Source organism: Engystomops pustulosus, chromosome 1 (genome assembly GCF_040894005.1).
Source record: "Engystomops pustulosus chromosome 1, aEngPut4.maternal, whole genome shotgun sequence".
Lineage (NCBI taxonomy): Eukaryota > Metazoa > Chordata > Amphibia > Anura > Leptodactylidae > Engystomops > Engystomops pustulosus.
Genome location: NC_092411.1, coordinates 31,143,646 through 31,160,254, shown reverse-complemented (window position 1 = coordinate 31,160,254; position 16,609 = coordinate 31,143,646). Strand labels below are relative to the sequence as shown.

The window sequence follows — 16,609 nt, the reverse complement described above, 5'->3', positions numbered from 1 at the left end:
ATCTGCAGGGGGTTGAATACTACTTGTAGGCACTGTATGTTCTCATAGTGACATGTAACATACTGGACGTAACGTGTATGTTCTCATTGTGACACAACATACTGGACGTAACGTGTATGTTCTTATAGTGACGTGTAACATACTAGATGTAACGTGTACATTCTCATACTGACGTGAAAAATACTGGACTTAACGCGTACATTCTCATAGCGACATGTAACATACTGGATGTAATGTGTATGTTCTCATGGTGATGTATAACATACTGGATGTAACGTGTGTGTATGTTCTCATACTGACGTGTAACATACTGGATGTAACGTGTACGTTCTCAGTGACATGTAACATACTGGACATAACGTGTATGTTTTCATGGTGACGTGTAACATACTGGACGTAACGTGTATATTCTCCAGACCAGTAAGAACCAGAAGACGCACCATTCTTGCCAACATTGTTCTGTTTATTGTTAACTCATGTGCTAAAGGCAAAAGTTAACAGGTGGAACATAAGGCAGTGACTGTACACGTTCTATCGCTTAGTAGTCACCGGTAAGGAACTTGTGCATAATGAAATATACAGATGATTAGCGAGGTGTCATGGCGTACATTATATCTGATGGAGACTAGACAAGAAAACGGGAGCAGCGCCATCACTCTGTCAGCGACTTCATTAATGGCCACACTGCTTTCTAATATAAAAGTAAAAAACATGAAATGAACTGTACAGTGATAATGTGCATTGTACACGATGGGGGTCACAGGAGAAGCAGGCACAGTGGATGGCAGTAACTAGTCTCACCTACGTATGTGCGCAAACTGCTCTGTCACCGGACGCTAAGGGCAGAGCTCAGAGTCTTAAAGGAACACTCCAGTCAAAGCCACTTCATTGCATAATGAAGGGAGGGGCAGGACTCATTTTATTGTATTCCTCAAACGTAGAGTCCTGCTCCTTCCTTCAGGCACCGCACAAGGTATCATTCAGTAAATCAGCCTCAACTGTAGTGTTCCTTTAAAGGGGTTGGGGTCCTGTATTTGGAAACCATGGCCACTTTACTCCAAAAAATAGCTCCACACGTGACCATAGGTAGTACGTGGTATTGCAACTTTGCTATAGTCATTTCTATACATGAGCTGCAATACCAGCACAAACCACAGTCAGGTGAAGCACTGTTTTTGGAAAAAAGCACTTTAAAGGTTTTTTTTTTTTTTTTGTTTTTTTTAATGGTGGCATTATATAGGATGGGTTTCTCTGCACTGCACCACATATAGGATATGCCATAAATGTACTCCGCAGCTCTGGGATGAGGATATCCCTTTAGGGCGAAGCAATATTGTCCTTAGAGGAAATCTCTGTTATATGGCCTTCTATGAACCAAGGATCAAACTCTATGGGGCACATTTACTAAGGGTTTTGCACCAATTTTCTGTAGGACTTTGCACAGTCGTTTGGGAGCAAACTGCTTGCACAGGTATTTAAGAAGCGTCTGCGCCACATTTGTGCCACAAGTGACCCTTTTGTGGCACCGCTGCACTACCCATCATGTGACACATGTGACTATGTGCTGGATTTTACATGCAAAGTCCAACAGAATTGTGTCCCATGCTCCATGTTAAAAGTGCACAAAAAAAAAAAGTTGGAGCAGTGCAGGGGGCACCAGATTCATGCAGAACGTGCACCAGAAATCCTGAATCTGGCGCCCCCTGGACACTACACAGGCAACTGCACATAGTACAGACTGCAGTGTCATTAGTAAATGTGCCCCATAATGTTGACTGCTGTGAACAGAATGTGTAAGGATAAGGCAGGCTTTGTTATACATTCCTTTATTAAAGGGTTGGCCACGTTACCCCATGTTTTATGTAATGTAGGTGAGGGGGGGCAGGTTATTAGGCAATTTACCAATATACAATAAAATATATAATATATCTCTAGTAATAGTTTCGCACAGCTTTATTGATATGCAAGACAACGTTTCCTGTGCTTCACTTTACATATCAAGAAAGCGGAGCAGAACTATTAATAGATGTATATTGATAAATTACCCAATATCCTGCCCCACACATATACACACACATTACAAAAACATGAGGAAAAGTGGCCAACCCCTTTCATAGAAAATATAGTGAATCAGTCATCCCCGGACACAGAGGTAGGCACATAATACAGGGGTTAATCTATATTACAGAAACCGTGGGGGGTTTTGGCTTAAAATTAATAGACAGTCATTTTAAGATATTTTTTCACAAAAGATTATGAAATTGGCCACTAGAGGGAGAGTGATGATGATTTTGAGAGAAGGACCTTTGATGATGTCACGATTGGGCAGGAATGAGATTCTCAAGACTGTACACAGGACCTTGTCCTGCAGATACCTGTAGCAGGGCAGAGCTGTGTACAAGTTATAGCATCAGACCAGCTCTGTGACCCCTCCCCAAATCATGAAGTCATCAAAAGGTCCTATAGTTTGTGTGCATCCATACAGTACAGCTGACTCCCTCTTAGTGGCAAATAGTAAAATATTTGACAATTTTCAGAATTTTTCTTGGCGATATTTCCTCTATTAGGATAATTTGTCACCTAGAACATTTATGGCATATGCACAGGTAATGCTCATTTCTTTCTGCAATGTTTCGCTTCATGTGACATCTGCTCCCAGAAGGGGTGTCATAGATGGGAATAAACTTCATATTGGTGCAAAACTTCCATCTACATGTTGTACTGCCCATTTTAAAAGGGAATCTGTCAGCAATTTTGACCTTACAAAGATGCAGACAGTGCTGGCTCTGTGCAATCATACCGTTGTGTTTGTTCGTACTGTGAAAAATACATTTATATTCCAGGATTGTAGCTGGACTAGTACTGCTGCACAGCCCCTCCACCATGTAGCAGCTTTTGTTTGAATATTACAATAGTTTCTCAGAGGGAGGGGCTGTGCACTGTTCAGTAAAGATCTCTCTCACAACGGTGCACCCCAGTGCTCCAAGTCCAGCTACAATTCTGGATTATAAATGCATTTCTCACAGTGCGTTCTCTTTTTTGCAGTTACACATCTCCCAACACTGTGCATAGCTTTGTGTGGTCAAAACTGATGGTACGCTCCTTATAAATGCTCCTTATAGCATGCTGGTCATAGTTGGGGGTTGGATTACTGGGTTGATCAATAGTTGGCAGCTGAACATTCAAGTCAACCCTGAAAATTCAATGCAGAGTAGAGACGGTAAGTGAAACAAGAAAACAAAATGGAGTTTATTGAAAACAATGGAAACAGATCTCAAAATGAGAATAAGGTAAACCTAAATAAATAAAAAAGTAATAAAAATACAAAAAAAAAAAAAAAAAAGACAAAATGATTAAATGAACACATGTATGTATGGAACGTGGAGCAGTCTCAACCCAACAGTGAACCGTTAAAGGGGATGTGCAGGTTTTTGAATTTGCTTAGAGAACATAAAACGTATTTACCGCGACAACCCAGCTCAAGCGGAAATTTCAGTATCACAATGCGTTGGGCGTCACGTGATGTTCTGTATATCAATCACCTAGTACAGAATATAACGGCTCAGCCGCTATGAGGCGAGTACACTTTATTACGTAGCCTAAATCCATTCATTCAGAGTCTACGAAAAGGTTAAAAAAACAAAACCTGGAAACCCCCTTTAATAAAAAATAACGCAGCCATCGCCTACATACTCTGCATTATACAGTATAACATCTGTACTTCCGTATGGCACATCCTACAACAAAAATAGATATGTGATCAATTTACACCGACAATGAGCGCTCGTCTTTTATTAAGGCTGTGCATCGGGAAAAAAACACGTTGGGGGGGGAGGAGGGGTGGGGCCATAGCCGTCACAGCCGGTCCATAATGTCTGTACCTGTACAATCACGGATGAAGAGGCAAAGCATGCAATAGCTGAGGACCAGCAGATCTCATTCTGCAGCAAGATGGAGTCTCGGATGAGGAGAAAACGGAGGGATCCCTCCCGGACACAGTTTAAAAAAGTTATTTAAAAAAAAAAAATATAACAAAATAAAGAAAAAAAAAAATAAAGACAAACATTTGAAAAAAAAAAAAAATAAGACATTGAATGGTGTATTTTGGACAAAGTGCCTCGTAGTCCCTACCGATAAGTTTTGTGCCGTTCGGATCTGAAGCTCGTCTAGGCGCTCGCTGTAGTGGTTAGCCCAAAACGGATATCCATTCAAGTGAAGGAGGAGGAGATTCCCACCGACGTTATAAAACGGTTCAAGTAATGGGGGGCGGAGGGGGGGGGTCTTACGGCCACAGTTTAATAATAATAATAATAATAATGCTATGTTACAGGAGAACGTTCTTGGTTGGGTCACATCCTTCATTAGAGCCTTCCCTTAAAGGGCTCGTGGTCTCTTGGGGTTTATTTGCTTGCTGGCTTGTTCCTCCTCTTGTAAAGCAGCTCGGAACGATTTCACTTTGTCTGGAAGGAAGGACACCGTTCACATGAGGCCTCATGCACATTGGTTTTGTCAGTGTGATATCCATTGAATTAAAGGAAATCCACAATCAAAATCCATGATGATAAACCAGGGACATTACTCATAGATCCAGGCACCGGGACTGTGGTCATCTTCTTACATTTATTATCCATGGCCTCCCTCCTTCTAAAAATCTACTTTTAAAATTAGGGGATTGTTTTTGAAGGCTTATGTCTAAATATTGAAAATAATAAAGAAATTTTTTTTTTATTATGCTAAAGACCCTGAAGTTCTGGGGGGTGTTATCCTGTAATCTCAAACAGAGGGGGGGAGGGGGGTCAAGTGCTCCTACAGAGGGGCTCTGGTAACATCTCCAGAGCCCTTCAATAACATAATTATTACAGTTGATTTCAGAAGGAACGCGTCCATAAATAACACATAATAAGAAGATTACCAGTGTCGCGGTGCCAGGATCTACAAGAAAACGTCATGATGGATTTTGATGATTGATTTCTTTGTAAATGCAAATGGCTAAAAATGATGCAGCAAGTCCTAGTCCGGCCTGGGTGGTTTGTGGTACACCATTTCCCCATGTGAGATGACCTCATATGACGAGGACTCACAGGCCACAGACATCAGGGAAGCAGATCACTTATTTGCAGCCCAAGAAATCTGTCCATGGTCATGTGATGTCACACGTGCAAGAGCCCTTAGTATCACAGAGCGTAACCAGGACCGTGGCACCTGTGTGACATCACATGACCATGGACAGATTTCTAGCCGCTGGGAGCAAACATAGAAGCTTTCTATAGAAGGACAGCAAGCAGAGATCTAGAAAACTGAGTAACTGATACGGAAAGTATATTGGAAAACTGTATAACTCTCTTACACAAACAATTTCAATTATTTGCTGAAAGTGGACAACCCCTTTAATTAGTTGAAGTCCATCTCTGGTTACTCCCATGAAGCTTTATACTGCAGGTCTATCCTTATACATGAAGGGACCGATGTACATACCCCGTAATTCAGTAAGGATGTCAATCTTCTGCTCGAGAATTGCTTCGAGTTGTGTAGCGTAGGAATCCACATCATAGTCCACCTCTTCGGTCATTTCTAGCAGCACTTTCTCATCTTCAAGCCATCTTATAGATTCCTGTGTAGTGACAAGGACAGACACTTTATTTCAAAGGGGGGGGGGGGGGCTGAAGCCAACGTGCCCATGACATGACCTCCTTATACATATGGAAGGGGCTCCATAACTTGCCTTCTACAGCAGTTGTACCCTCATGCTCGAGTACATCAACAGATGTCAACACCTACGTGTGACATGTAACTACAACTCCTAACAGGCGTCACTCATGTACACTGTAGATGTCTTACCTGGAACACAGCTCTGTGATCTTCTACTACCTGCTCCTCCATCTCCACCATCTGGGACACGGCTTCATGGAAGGTGAACAGTTGTGGGGAAACCTCTTCTTCCTGAAGATCACAGAACATGAAGATAAAGTCTTTATAATCGTAGCTAGTGGACCATCACAGCGCAGCGTCCATCCTGCTTTACTATGATTTCATAGCTCCTAGTTCTTAAGCGCAGAACTTGTTGGGGTCCCTCTACTGAAACCTCTCCAATCAGGAGAACCCTAAACCCCATGTGAATTTAGTGATTATGTTCAGCTTCACAGATAGCTTCATTCATTTCTATGAAGCAGATGTGCTCATTGCAGGTGGTGTAGTGGATCAGCCAGAGCAATATATAGTGTTTTTATGATAGATGGGGGGTCCCTCTGATCAGACACTGATTATATGGCTCTGGACAGGAGATTTTGTGTATGGGGAACCCTACCCGACACTAGGAGTGCGGGGGTTATGCTTATAGTGACACCCACGTTTTGTTCACATAAGAGCTTGAGGTCGTCCCTCTGAGGAGAGCTGCCCACTCCCCACAGTGACTCCAGGTCGTCCAGCTGATTCTGGGCGTGATGTAACACAGGGCGGAGGTCTCCCGCGGCACTCGGGTCCACAGTCAGTTCTTTCACTCTGAAAACGAGAAGCAGATAGTTAGACTCCGAGGACTGAACATCTGGCAAGGAAGAAATCCAACAAGAATAACAAGCGAGCACAAGAACAGCCCAAACGTGTAACATCAGCTGTGAGATTTCCTTGCTACAGAACCATTCTGTCTATGTTTTGCTATTAGCCGGATAGAAATAGAAAGACATGGAGGCAGTCTCAGAAACAGCGCTGGGAACTGTCTAGGAGAGTGCCGGATATAATGCTACACATGGTACTACCATGATGCTTTGGTATCCGAACTTCCTTGGACAGCTAACTCCTGTTGCCATCGGTCAGGACATCCCCTTTAAAGGAAACCTGTCCCCAATGTGCTATTTTACACTAATAACATGCCAAAAGCACATAACATGACAATTGCATTTGTGCTATTGTTATGTTTGTGTCATGTGTACATCAGCTAATATCGTCATTATGCCAACGTACCTAGCTCCCCGAAGTCCCGGGGGCTGGGATTCAAGTTCAAACCATTGACTGTTCCTCATCCTTCAGCGATGCCCACACACCGAAACCTCCCCTCCATGTGACATCACGGATGGACGGCCGCTAGGAACCATGGGAGGAACGCCTGATTCCTGGTAGCCCCCCCTCTGTGACGTTAGCTCACTGCTGCATGCATTGCCGGCGCTTGTGGGAAGAGCTGTATCTCTCTGACATGAGCAGTGAGAGCCGGAAAGACACAGCTCACCGCACAAGAGCCGGCAATGCGTGCAATGGTGAGCCAAAGTCGCAGAGGGGCGTCAGTTAAGAATCAGGCGTCCCTCCCGTGGTTCCTAGTGGCCGCCCATCCGTAACGTCACCTGGAGGGGGGTTTCAGTGTGTGGGCACCGCTAGAGGAGGAAGAGCAGTCAATGGTTTGAATTTGAATCCCAGTCCCCGGGACTTCAGGGAGACCTTGGCAGGGGGTCAGGTACATTGGTATAATGATGATATTGGCTGATTTACACATCCCACAAACATGACAAATGCACATATCCATTTATCATGTAATGGGCTTTTGGCACGTTATTAGTGTAAAATGGGTTGGTGCGTTGGTGACAGGTTCCCTCCCTTCAAAAAGTGTAAGAAACCCAAATGTATCCTATACATAAACAAGGAAATCTCTACAAGCCGACAGTCAAAAATTAACTCAAAAAAACAAAAGAAATGACCTAAACTAAAACTCATGCTACCAACTCATGATGGAAATCTAGAAAACCATGCAACACACAAATAAACTGAAAACATAAGCAATAAATTAAATGTGAGGTTGCGGATGGCTCAGGCCACAGTATATACATGACAAGATTGTGGAGTATACACAACGCTGCGAGACCTGGTGAGCGTAGGAGAGAAGTCGTCATACTCATAGGAAGGAGAGAGATCAGAGCGACCTCCGCTACCCTGAGAGAAGGGAATATCCGATGGACTAATCCCAAATTCCTTTACCCTGGATGCCCGAGACATAGCGGGAAGATGAAGCAGAGTTTGAGAAGCACAGAATAGATTTTAGCATCGTCTATCCGTATTAGCAGACAGACAGAGCAGAGAGTCAGTACAACATGAGAAGAAGCACCATATAGATAGAACTACTACAATACACAGAAGCTACATCTGGAGGTCACAGAAATCTGAGCTGGGATGGAGCAAGGGTCCATGCAATAAGAGGCAATTTCCATTCAGAGATTTAGCCGTCATGTGATGGATCGGGTGTTGAGTAAAATCTATGCTGCTATGGACCGACTATGGACAGACTATGGCAGAGAACTGTCCAATGCTCCATCTCCATCAAAGATGTCCAGAGAATATAACAACCTACGAGATTACATAGTCATGGCGTTCATAAGGCGCCACAGAGATCTATACATTAAAGGGGTTGTTCACTGTTAGAAAACATGGCTGCTTTTATCCAAAAACAGCAGCGCACCTGTCATAGGTTGTGCTTGAGATCCATACAAGTGAGTGAGGTTCAGTTCAGCTGCAATATCACATGTGGACAGGTGTTAATGGAAGAAAGAAGCCATGTTTCTTCTAATACTCGACAACACATTTAGAACAGATTGTCTAGGATTTCATGATAAATGTTGGTATGCAATAAAATGTAAAAACTAATATGGCTTTTACTAGTTGCTGTCCTGCAGTAATGACAGCGGATTTATAATGGTCACGTGTGGGTAGATAAAAGAAACCATCAAAACAGGACCGCAACCGAGCCGCCAGGAACATAAAAAATTTTATTTACTGGACAACACCTCTAAGGTCTGCTGCAGACGAAGGTGTTCAGCCCCTGGGAAGGGATCCATATGTTGGTCAGGTCAAAAGGTCACCTTGCAGTATAAAGGAAATATGATGCAAGGACTCTCAGTTTGTCAGATGAACTGCAGCACTGGTATAAGAATTACATTGCCGGGGCTGCTGTTCGACTGGCAGACCAAAGAATCCTCAAATCATATTTCTGAATGATGCAAGGATTCTCGTCCTGTGTAGTACGTGCCATCCATAGGATCATAGAAATATAGGGGTCCTTTCACACATGATGAACACATTTGTCTGTAGCTGGTCTCAGCCTGTGAAATAAGCAGCAGTGCTAACACAAAGGCAGTGCCCACTGTGGAATACACTAGGAGAGTTATCTATTCTCATCCTCAAAGCAGTTTTATAGGAACCAACAATGTACAAAAAACAGGTCAGAGTCTATGCAACACAGATCTATTAAAAACACAAAATAGACAAAAAAAAAAAAAAAAAAAAAAAAAAAGTGTTACCTGTTTGCATATCTTAAGGTGTTTAAGGTATTCTCACAAGATGCCATTCCAGGAGAAATAGTTGCAATCTACAAGTGAATGTACAAGAGAAAGTTTAGATTTTTGGCTACACATAAATAAAGCTTCACTATTGTATAATTAAAAGGGAGTCTGTCAGCTCCCAGTTCACCCCACAAGGGTGTATAATAGCAATATTAAATCTTTATTTTGTCTGTACATAGTAATTACATAGTCAGAGGAAACAGTAAGGGGTCATGGCCCTGCTCACAAGAGCTTACAATCTACGAGAAATGGTGCAGATCAGTAAAAACCCAATTCCCTTATAAAAAGAATATTCCAGAGTCCACAAAATAGTTCTAGTGCAAACAAAGAGTTAAGACTTACCATACAGGTACGAGAGTTTTCACCGATAAAAGAGTCCCGCAAAACTTGCGTCAGCTTGCTAGCCCTGAATGGCGTATGAGGCTTATTCCGACCGAGGGCGCGGATGCATTCCTGTAACGTTAAGCAGAACAGGCTTAGCAGGGCATTAAGCCATCACATGTTTTTACTCATTGGTTTTGCCGTTTCAAGCACAGTTAAAAGAAACCATTGATAATTTGGAGAGGGATGTTGTGCAGGGTAAGCGTGACAAATTGAGGAGAGACAAAAATGACTTTGATAGGGGTACTGCATACAGGTGGACGCACAGGGGAAACCGAAGATCCAATTACAATCCCAGTAGACCAACATTAACTACGGGACCTTCATCAAGTGAGGATTTTTTATCTACAGACACCAGCGAGGGCGAAGGAAGATCAGACGGGGCAAGAAACGACCCACCGAACCTCAGAAAACGAGGATTACGATACAAGGAAAAATCACCTGCCTACACGAAGGGCAAGAAACAACCAGGGACCAGGAAATGATTGAACGACAGCATCAGGATAATATTGGTAAGAACAACAAATTACAAATCATTAATCTCTCTGACCATATCCTATCGGCCGAAGAAACCTCTGTTCTTGAGAAAGGCCTGACCTTCTCACCGATGCAGAAACTTAATAAATTTGAATTGATTAAAGACACCTTCTTGTTTTGCAGACAGTTAGCCTTTAAGGTCTTTTATCATCAACCTTCAATACTTGACAATGTACCCCCGGAGGACCGACAAACTTTCAGTGATCTCATGGAGCTTCTGGAAGAAAATGAAAATCCAAGACCCACAGGTAGGAAGACCTGCCCATTAAGAACACCGTCACAAATTACACCCAACTTGGGCTTAATACCTGCGGTACAGATTTTCTTTAATTCTGTCATATCAGATATTGAAAACCTCAGTCCCAATTCTAGGAGTGGAGAGAATCTCTCCAAAGGGGAGAGAAGAGCACTCAAAAAATTGAAAACCAACACGAGCTTCCTTATCAAAGAAGCGGATAAGGGGGGAAACGTGGTGCTTTGGCCCACAGATTTATACATCAGAGAGGCCAAGAGACAACTTGAGAACAAGACTTACTATTCCATCTTACCCTCTAATCCAACCCAGGTATTTACCAACAAATTACTAAACTTGATTGAGGCAGCATTAAATTATGGAATTATCACCAAGAAAGAACAGAGTTTCTTGACGGTTCTAGAGCCTACAGTTCCTACATTCTATATGTTGCCTAAGGTCCACAAATCCCTGACCTGCCCACCGGGCAGACCTATTGTGTCAGGGATAGGTGGCCTTTGCGAAAAACCCTGCATGTTTATAGATTTCTTCTTGCAACCATTGGTACTTCTACTTCCGTCGTACATCAGAGACTCTTCAGACCTCATGCTGAAAATGCAAAATACAAAACTACCAAATGAGGCTTGGTTGATTACACTAGATGTGGAGTCACTCTACTCTAACATTGCACACACTGATGGCATACGAGCGGTTGCCTACTTTTTGGATAAATTTTCTACTGGTGATCGTAGGTTCGATTCATTTCTACTGGACCTCCTTGATTTTATATTAAAACATAATTACTTCCTATTTGACTCGAGGTTCTTCAGGCAGATATCAGGAACAGCGATGGGTGCACGCTGTGCGCCCTCCTACGCCAACCTCTTTTTGGGTTGGTGGGAGGACGTACACGTGTACCCATCGCAATCATTTCAACAACATGTCAGATGGTGGCATCGTTTCATAGATGATGTGTTATTCCTGTGGGAGGGTCCAGTTGATCTATGTTACCAATTTATTGCTGACTTAAACAAGAATTCATTTAACATCATTTTAACTTCCACCCTCTCACAGACAGCAGTGGATTTCCTGGACCTAAAAATTTCCATCGTTGACAACATCTTATGTACGAATCTTCATAGAAAAGACACAGCTACCAACAGTTTACTCCATTACCAAAGTTTTCATCCCCAACATCTTAAAACTGGTATCCCGATTGGCCAATTCATCCGTCTGAGGCGAAACTGCACCTTGGAAGAAGACTTCAGGGAGAATGCTCTGGATCTAACGAAAAGGTTCAAAGGCAGAGAATACCCAAGGAAAGTTATCTCACATGCCTTCCAGAGGGCGTGTGGTACTCCCAGATCAGACCTTCTAACCTCGAAAATACGAAGACCAAATTCACAGCTGGGCATCTACACCAAATACAATAATCAGTGGACGGACATTTGGAGAATTCTAAATAAAAACTGGCATATCTTGAATTCAGAACCAAAACTCAGGCCGTTTATTGACAACAAGCCTAAGTTGATAGCCAAAAGGGCCTGCAACTTAAAGGACCAACTGACAAGGAGCCATTTTTCTCGTCCAACAACATCTTTAGGAAGAGGCCTGAAACTAAAGGGATCCTTTCCTTGTGGCGACTGCTCGGTATGTAACCTGGTGTGTGTAATGAAAGAATTCATTAACCCTTTGAACCAAGAAAGATTTTTTCTGTCGAATTATATTAATTGCAGATCCAGAAATGTCGTGTATGCCCTGATTTGCCCCTGTCAAAAGGTATATGTGGGACAAACAACACAGGAATTGAGAAAGAGAGTCCAGCAACATCTGTCGAGCATCAACAACGCTCATTCCCACTTTTCACAAGGGAAACTTCTCTCCTCAGTCGCTACGCACTTCCGCAATCATCATGATGGTAAGACCAGGGGCTTACGGGTGGTGGGTCTGGACAAAATCCGCCCCAATATTAGGGGAGGGAATATTTGTTTGGAGCTACTACGGCGTGAAGCCCAGTGGATCTTTAAACTTAAATGTCTTTCACCTCAGGGTCTTAACGAGGAACTCTTGTATACAGGTTTTTACAAGCAGAGATGAGGGGATCTTCCCCTTCCAGTGTCGGGACGACCCCCATGTTCCTTGCTCACTTTTATGCATTGGGTAAGTCATCTTTTCCAGTTGCATATATTTACCTCCTCGCTTTCTGTTTATATACTATCCATTCCTGGGGTTCCCCAATATATTCCTGGCATATACACTTTATTCACACCTTCACTTTCAGCTCCACTCCCCCTTCTTTTGCTTTCACATAAATAAGTTTTCTCTTTTTCACGTTAACGGGTGATCTTCCTTCTTTCCTTTTCGTTCGCCCCCAGTAGTTTGGACCCTTCAGGTCCCTTACAATCACTTTCACAATTCACAGTCTATTCAACTGTCTATTTCTTCACTCTTTTTCTCCACCCCTTTTTTTCACCCCACTGCACAACCACATTTTCACAAGAATAGCAATAATAGTAGATACATTTCACACTTTGTAATCTGTATTTAAACCATATCACATTGTCTTCATTTTTCTGGACACTTTCATTCCCCGTCCGGACACCTTGTGTCTGCACAGGTGCATGTATATTAGATTTTTATGTTCACAACTTTTATCTAACAGCATCTAGGATCTGTGATATACTTACCAGCTCACCCTGCATACCAACCCTTTGGGACCAAATTCTTCTGACACGACGTGCTTTTCCAACAGACTGGCCCACAAGCTTATTCCCTCTCGACATAAGATTGGCCTACAAGTTTATTCCTCCTCGACGCAAGATTGGCCTACAAACCTATTCCTCCTCGATGTGAGATCCTCTTACGATGTCATATTTCCCTTGCTCTTCCACTATGCTGAGATCATTATCTGCAGAGCTTCATTTTCTTCTTTGACTGTACATCACACATTGGGTTAGCCCTTGATGGGCGTCCCATTTGATTAAATTTACAATGTAACATGTATTATTCCTCAAAGTGTACTCATGTGACCCTGTTCCATCAGTCTATTTTTGATATATGTTTTCCTAAATTACTGTCCTGTGAGATTTATGGACCTTCTCAGCTGCTCCCGGGTTGTACCCCGTGCTGACCTATTTTTGTACTCTGTTATAACCAGATATTGACAAATTCGCATCTATGATGTTATGTCAAAATGTACTGTTATACTCAAGCCCCGCATAGACAGACGTTCATTACATGTGACTAGAATATAATACTTTATTGTATCTTCATTTTGCTCATCCCCCTTTTGTTGCAGTTCCTGTATCCTCTTTTGCTCGCCAACGAAAGCAATTTATCAGTCACAATGTGTAAAAAACCCCGGCCGGGGCAGCGCATGCGTGTAGACGTCATTTTTGATAAAATACATCCACTTCCGGTCTCGCGCCGTCATTGTGTACGTCACTTCCGGTGACGCGTATCTACTTCCGGTCTTGCGCCGTTACCGTGTTAGTACGCCAAAATTGGCGCTTTACTTGATGCAGGGACTGCATAAAAGGTGAGCCTGATCATTCATGGGCTACAGACCCCTGAGGAAGTCGTTCTCATACGACGAAACGCGTGGGGAGCCCGCCACCCCTGTCCACTTGTGCCTTCCCTGACTGCTCATAGACCTACTGCTGACACCGTGTCCTGGTGCCATCATTCTCCTCCTCTTGACACCTCTTTGTCAATATGCTTACCCTGTAGCAACATTATTTGACTCTTTTAAGGGTCTTGAGGTTAGTAGTACCTTTTTTGGCACATGTACACCTATTAGGTGTCAGGTTTCTTTTGGGCATCAGGCAATACAGCTTTCACTTTGTTGTTGAACAGTCAGGCAGGCCTTGTAACACTTACCTTGTGTTGGTCAGGAGGTGCACAGTTCACCTAACGGGGTGACTGTATGATCTTCTGTACATATACATTTTTTAATTGTTTTTAAATGTTTGTATTTTTTGATTGTCTGTTGTGCTAAAGATATTTTTGTAATAAACATTTATTCATGCTTTTGTACCTGATTTGAGCCTTTGAATGCACTCTTTTCTTGTTGTGGTCTTGGTTATTGAACTGTGCATTGGCTCTATTACCATTGGGTTGTGCTACACCCCCCCCCCCCCCCCCCCCGCTGTGAGTACATGTTTTTACTCATTACAGGCGGTCCCCTACTTAAGAACACTCGACTTACATACGACCCATAGTTACAAACGGACCTCTGGATATTGGTAATTTATTGTACTTTAGTCCTAGGCTACAATGATCAGCTATAACAGTTATCAAATGTGTCTGTAATGAAGCTTTAGTGTTAATATTGATTCTTATGACAACCCAACATTTTTAAAATCCAATTGTCACAGAGACCAAAAAAGTTCTGGCTGGGATTACAATGATAAAATATACAGTTCCGACTTACATACAAACTCAACTTAAGAACAAACCTACAGACCCTATCTTGTATGTAACCCGGGGACTGCCTGTATACTTTCTAGGGTGAAACTAATACATGATTAATAAACTTAAAGGGGTTGTACCAAGTTGGAAATGGAGGAGCACAGGGCTGTGATATCTCCGGTACACCCATAGACAGCAAGCACCACAGCCCCCATAGAAGTCTATGGCGTCCGGTCACAGTGCGGTGAGCAGTGTCTCACCCCACTAAACTATCCAGGTCTCTGCCCTGCAAAACATAGGTTATGTCCTATATTTTACAGTTTTTTTTTACGGAGTGCCCCTTCCTCCTGCGCCAGGACCCCTTGCTCAATTGAGAAGCAAGACTCATTCTAAACCTGCAACGTCATTCAATTTATGTGAACGAGTCCTCTGTCCTCATAAACAGGGGTGAAGGCAGTGGGACCCTCCCCAATCAGACTGCTATACCCCATTCTGTGGATACTTGGTACAACCCCCTTTAATGGCTATTATTATTTTTGCATATTAGCCAGAAACCATCCATCATCCCGTTACAGTGCATCCTTCCTTCTCTTACACTCCATCTCAACCATCACACAAGTCTCCATCACTTATTAAACATCGCAGGATGAGGGTCTCAAACATCTTTAGGACCCCAATCATTTATAAAAACTCACCTTTAGTGCTAACAAACTCTTGTTTATCTCAGCACCTTCGAGCCGCGTTTGTCTGTCCGCACTCGAGGTATCGGCGCCCCTTTCATTTCCGGCCAAATCAATCAGAGAGAATTTACCATGGAGCTTCCCTTTCCGTCGTAAGATTATCTGGAACACGGCGTGACTTCTAGAGGAGTGCGCATTGGCCGAGGTCTGACCTGACGTCCTGGAGGAGAGGGAGAAAATACCAGTCACTTATGCTGTATTATACATGGCGGGTAGTATAGGAGGAGATAGAGACACTGGAGCACATTTACTTAGGGCCCTGCGCCTGTTTTCTGTCTTTTAAAGTGTAAACTGCTTGCACATATCTTCATGAAGTGTCTGCACCACATTTGTGTCGCAAGCAAACCCTTTTGTGGCGCGGCTGCACTAGGCATCATGCAACACAAATTAGGGGGCGTCCGGTGCTCAGTCCAACCATGCACCAGATTTTTCATGCAAAGTCCGACAGAAATGTTTTGTACGCACTATGTTAAAGGTGCACCAAAAAAAGTTTGTGCACTCTGTCAGAGCAGTGCAGAGAGCACCGGATACATTAGGAACAGGCGCCAGATATCCTGAATCTGGCGCACCCTGCACACTACACTTAGTGCAGTTTGTTCTGTTCTTAGTAAATGTGCCCAATATTGTGCATCTAAGAACTAAAACTACATAAAAAAAATCTAAAAACACCAACTATAACCACCGACGCGGCCTGTATCATACCTGCAGCTATTGCCAATCTCAATGAGCTTGAGAACGTCTTCTACACATTTCACTTCCCTTTCGGATAGTCCCACCACCTGCACCTGTTGCTTGCCGTCTTCCAGGACGCGTAATTTGGTTTTTCGATTTAATAAGTCAAAAACCTTAAGAAGAAAATAGTACAAAAGGTTCATATTATTTCCATGAATGAAGGAGGTTCTTATTAATTTAGGCCTCATTCACATGGCCTCTGGGGGGGGGGGGTGTATATGCAGATACTGGATAAGTCATAGATACAAACCCTCTGAGGG

At 43.0% G+C, this 16,609-nt stretch overlaps 1 protein-coding gene across 6 annotated transcripts in view; it reads right to left on the bottom strand.

Moving 5' to 3' along the window:
• Positions 1 to 3,225: 3,225 nt before the first annotated feature.
• KIF2A (kinesin family member 2A) overlaps positions 3,226 to 16,609 on the bottom strand; it is a 39,985-nt gene continuing 26,601 nt past the window's right edge. For 4 of the 6 annotated variants that reach the window (XM_072137007.1, XM_072136997.1, XM_072137023.1 and 1 more), the window contains exons 13-21: positions 16,320 to 16,462; positions 15,573 to 15,777; positions 9,660 to 9,770; positions 9,276 to 9,343; positions 7,847 to 7,960; positions 6,348 to 6,498; positions 5,839 to 5,940; positions 5,476 to 5,611; positions 3,226 to 4,460 (exon numbers count right to left, since the gene is read on the bottom strand). In XM_072137007.1, the coding sequence (XP_071993108.1) occupies positions 4,375 to 4,460; positions 5,476 to 5,611; positions 5,839 to 5,940; positions 6,348 to 6,498; positions 7,847 to 7,960; positions 9,276 to 9,343; positions 9,660 to 9,770; positions 15,573 to 15,777; positions 16,320 to 16,462 (1,116 nt within the window). In that variant the 3' untranslated portion in view covers positions 3,226 to 4,374. The remainder of the gene's footprint in view (positions 4,461 to 5,475; positions 5,612 to 5,838; positions 5,941 to 6,347; positions 6,499 to 7,846; positions 7,961 to 9,275; positions 9,344 to 9,659; positions 9,771 to 15,572; positions 15,778 to 16,319; positions 16,463 to 16,609) is intronic. The other 2 variants (XM_072137032.1, XM_072137041.1) reach the window with 1 other exon arrangement.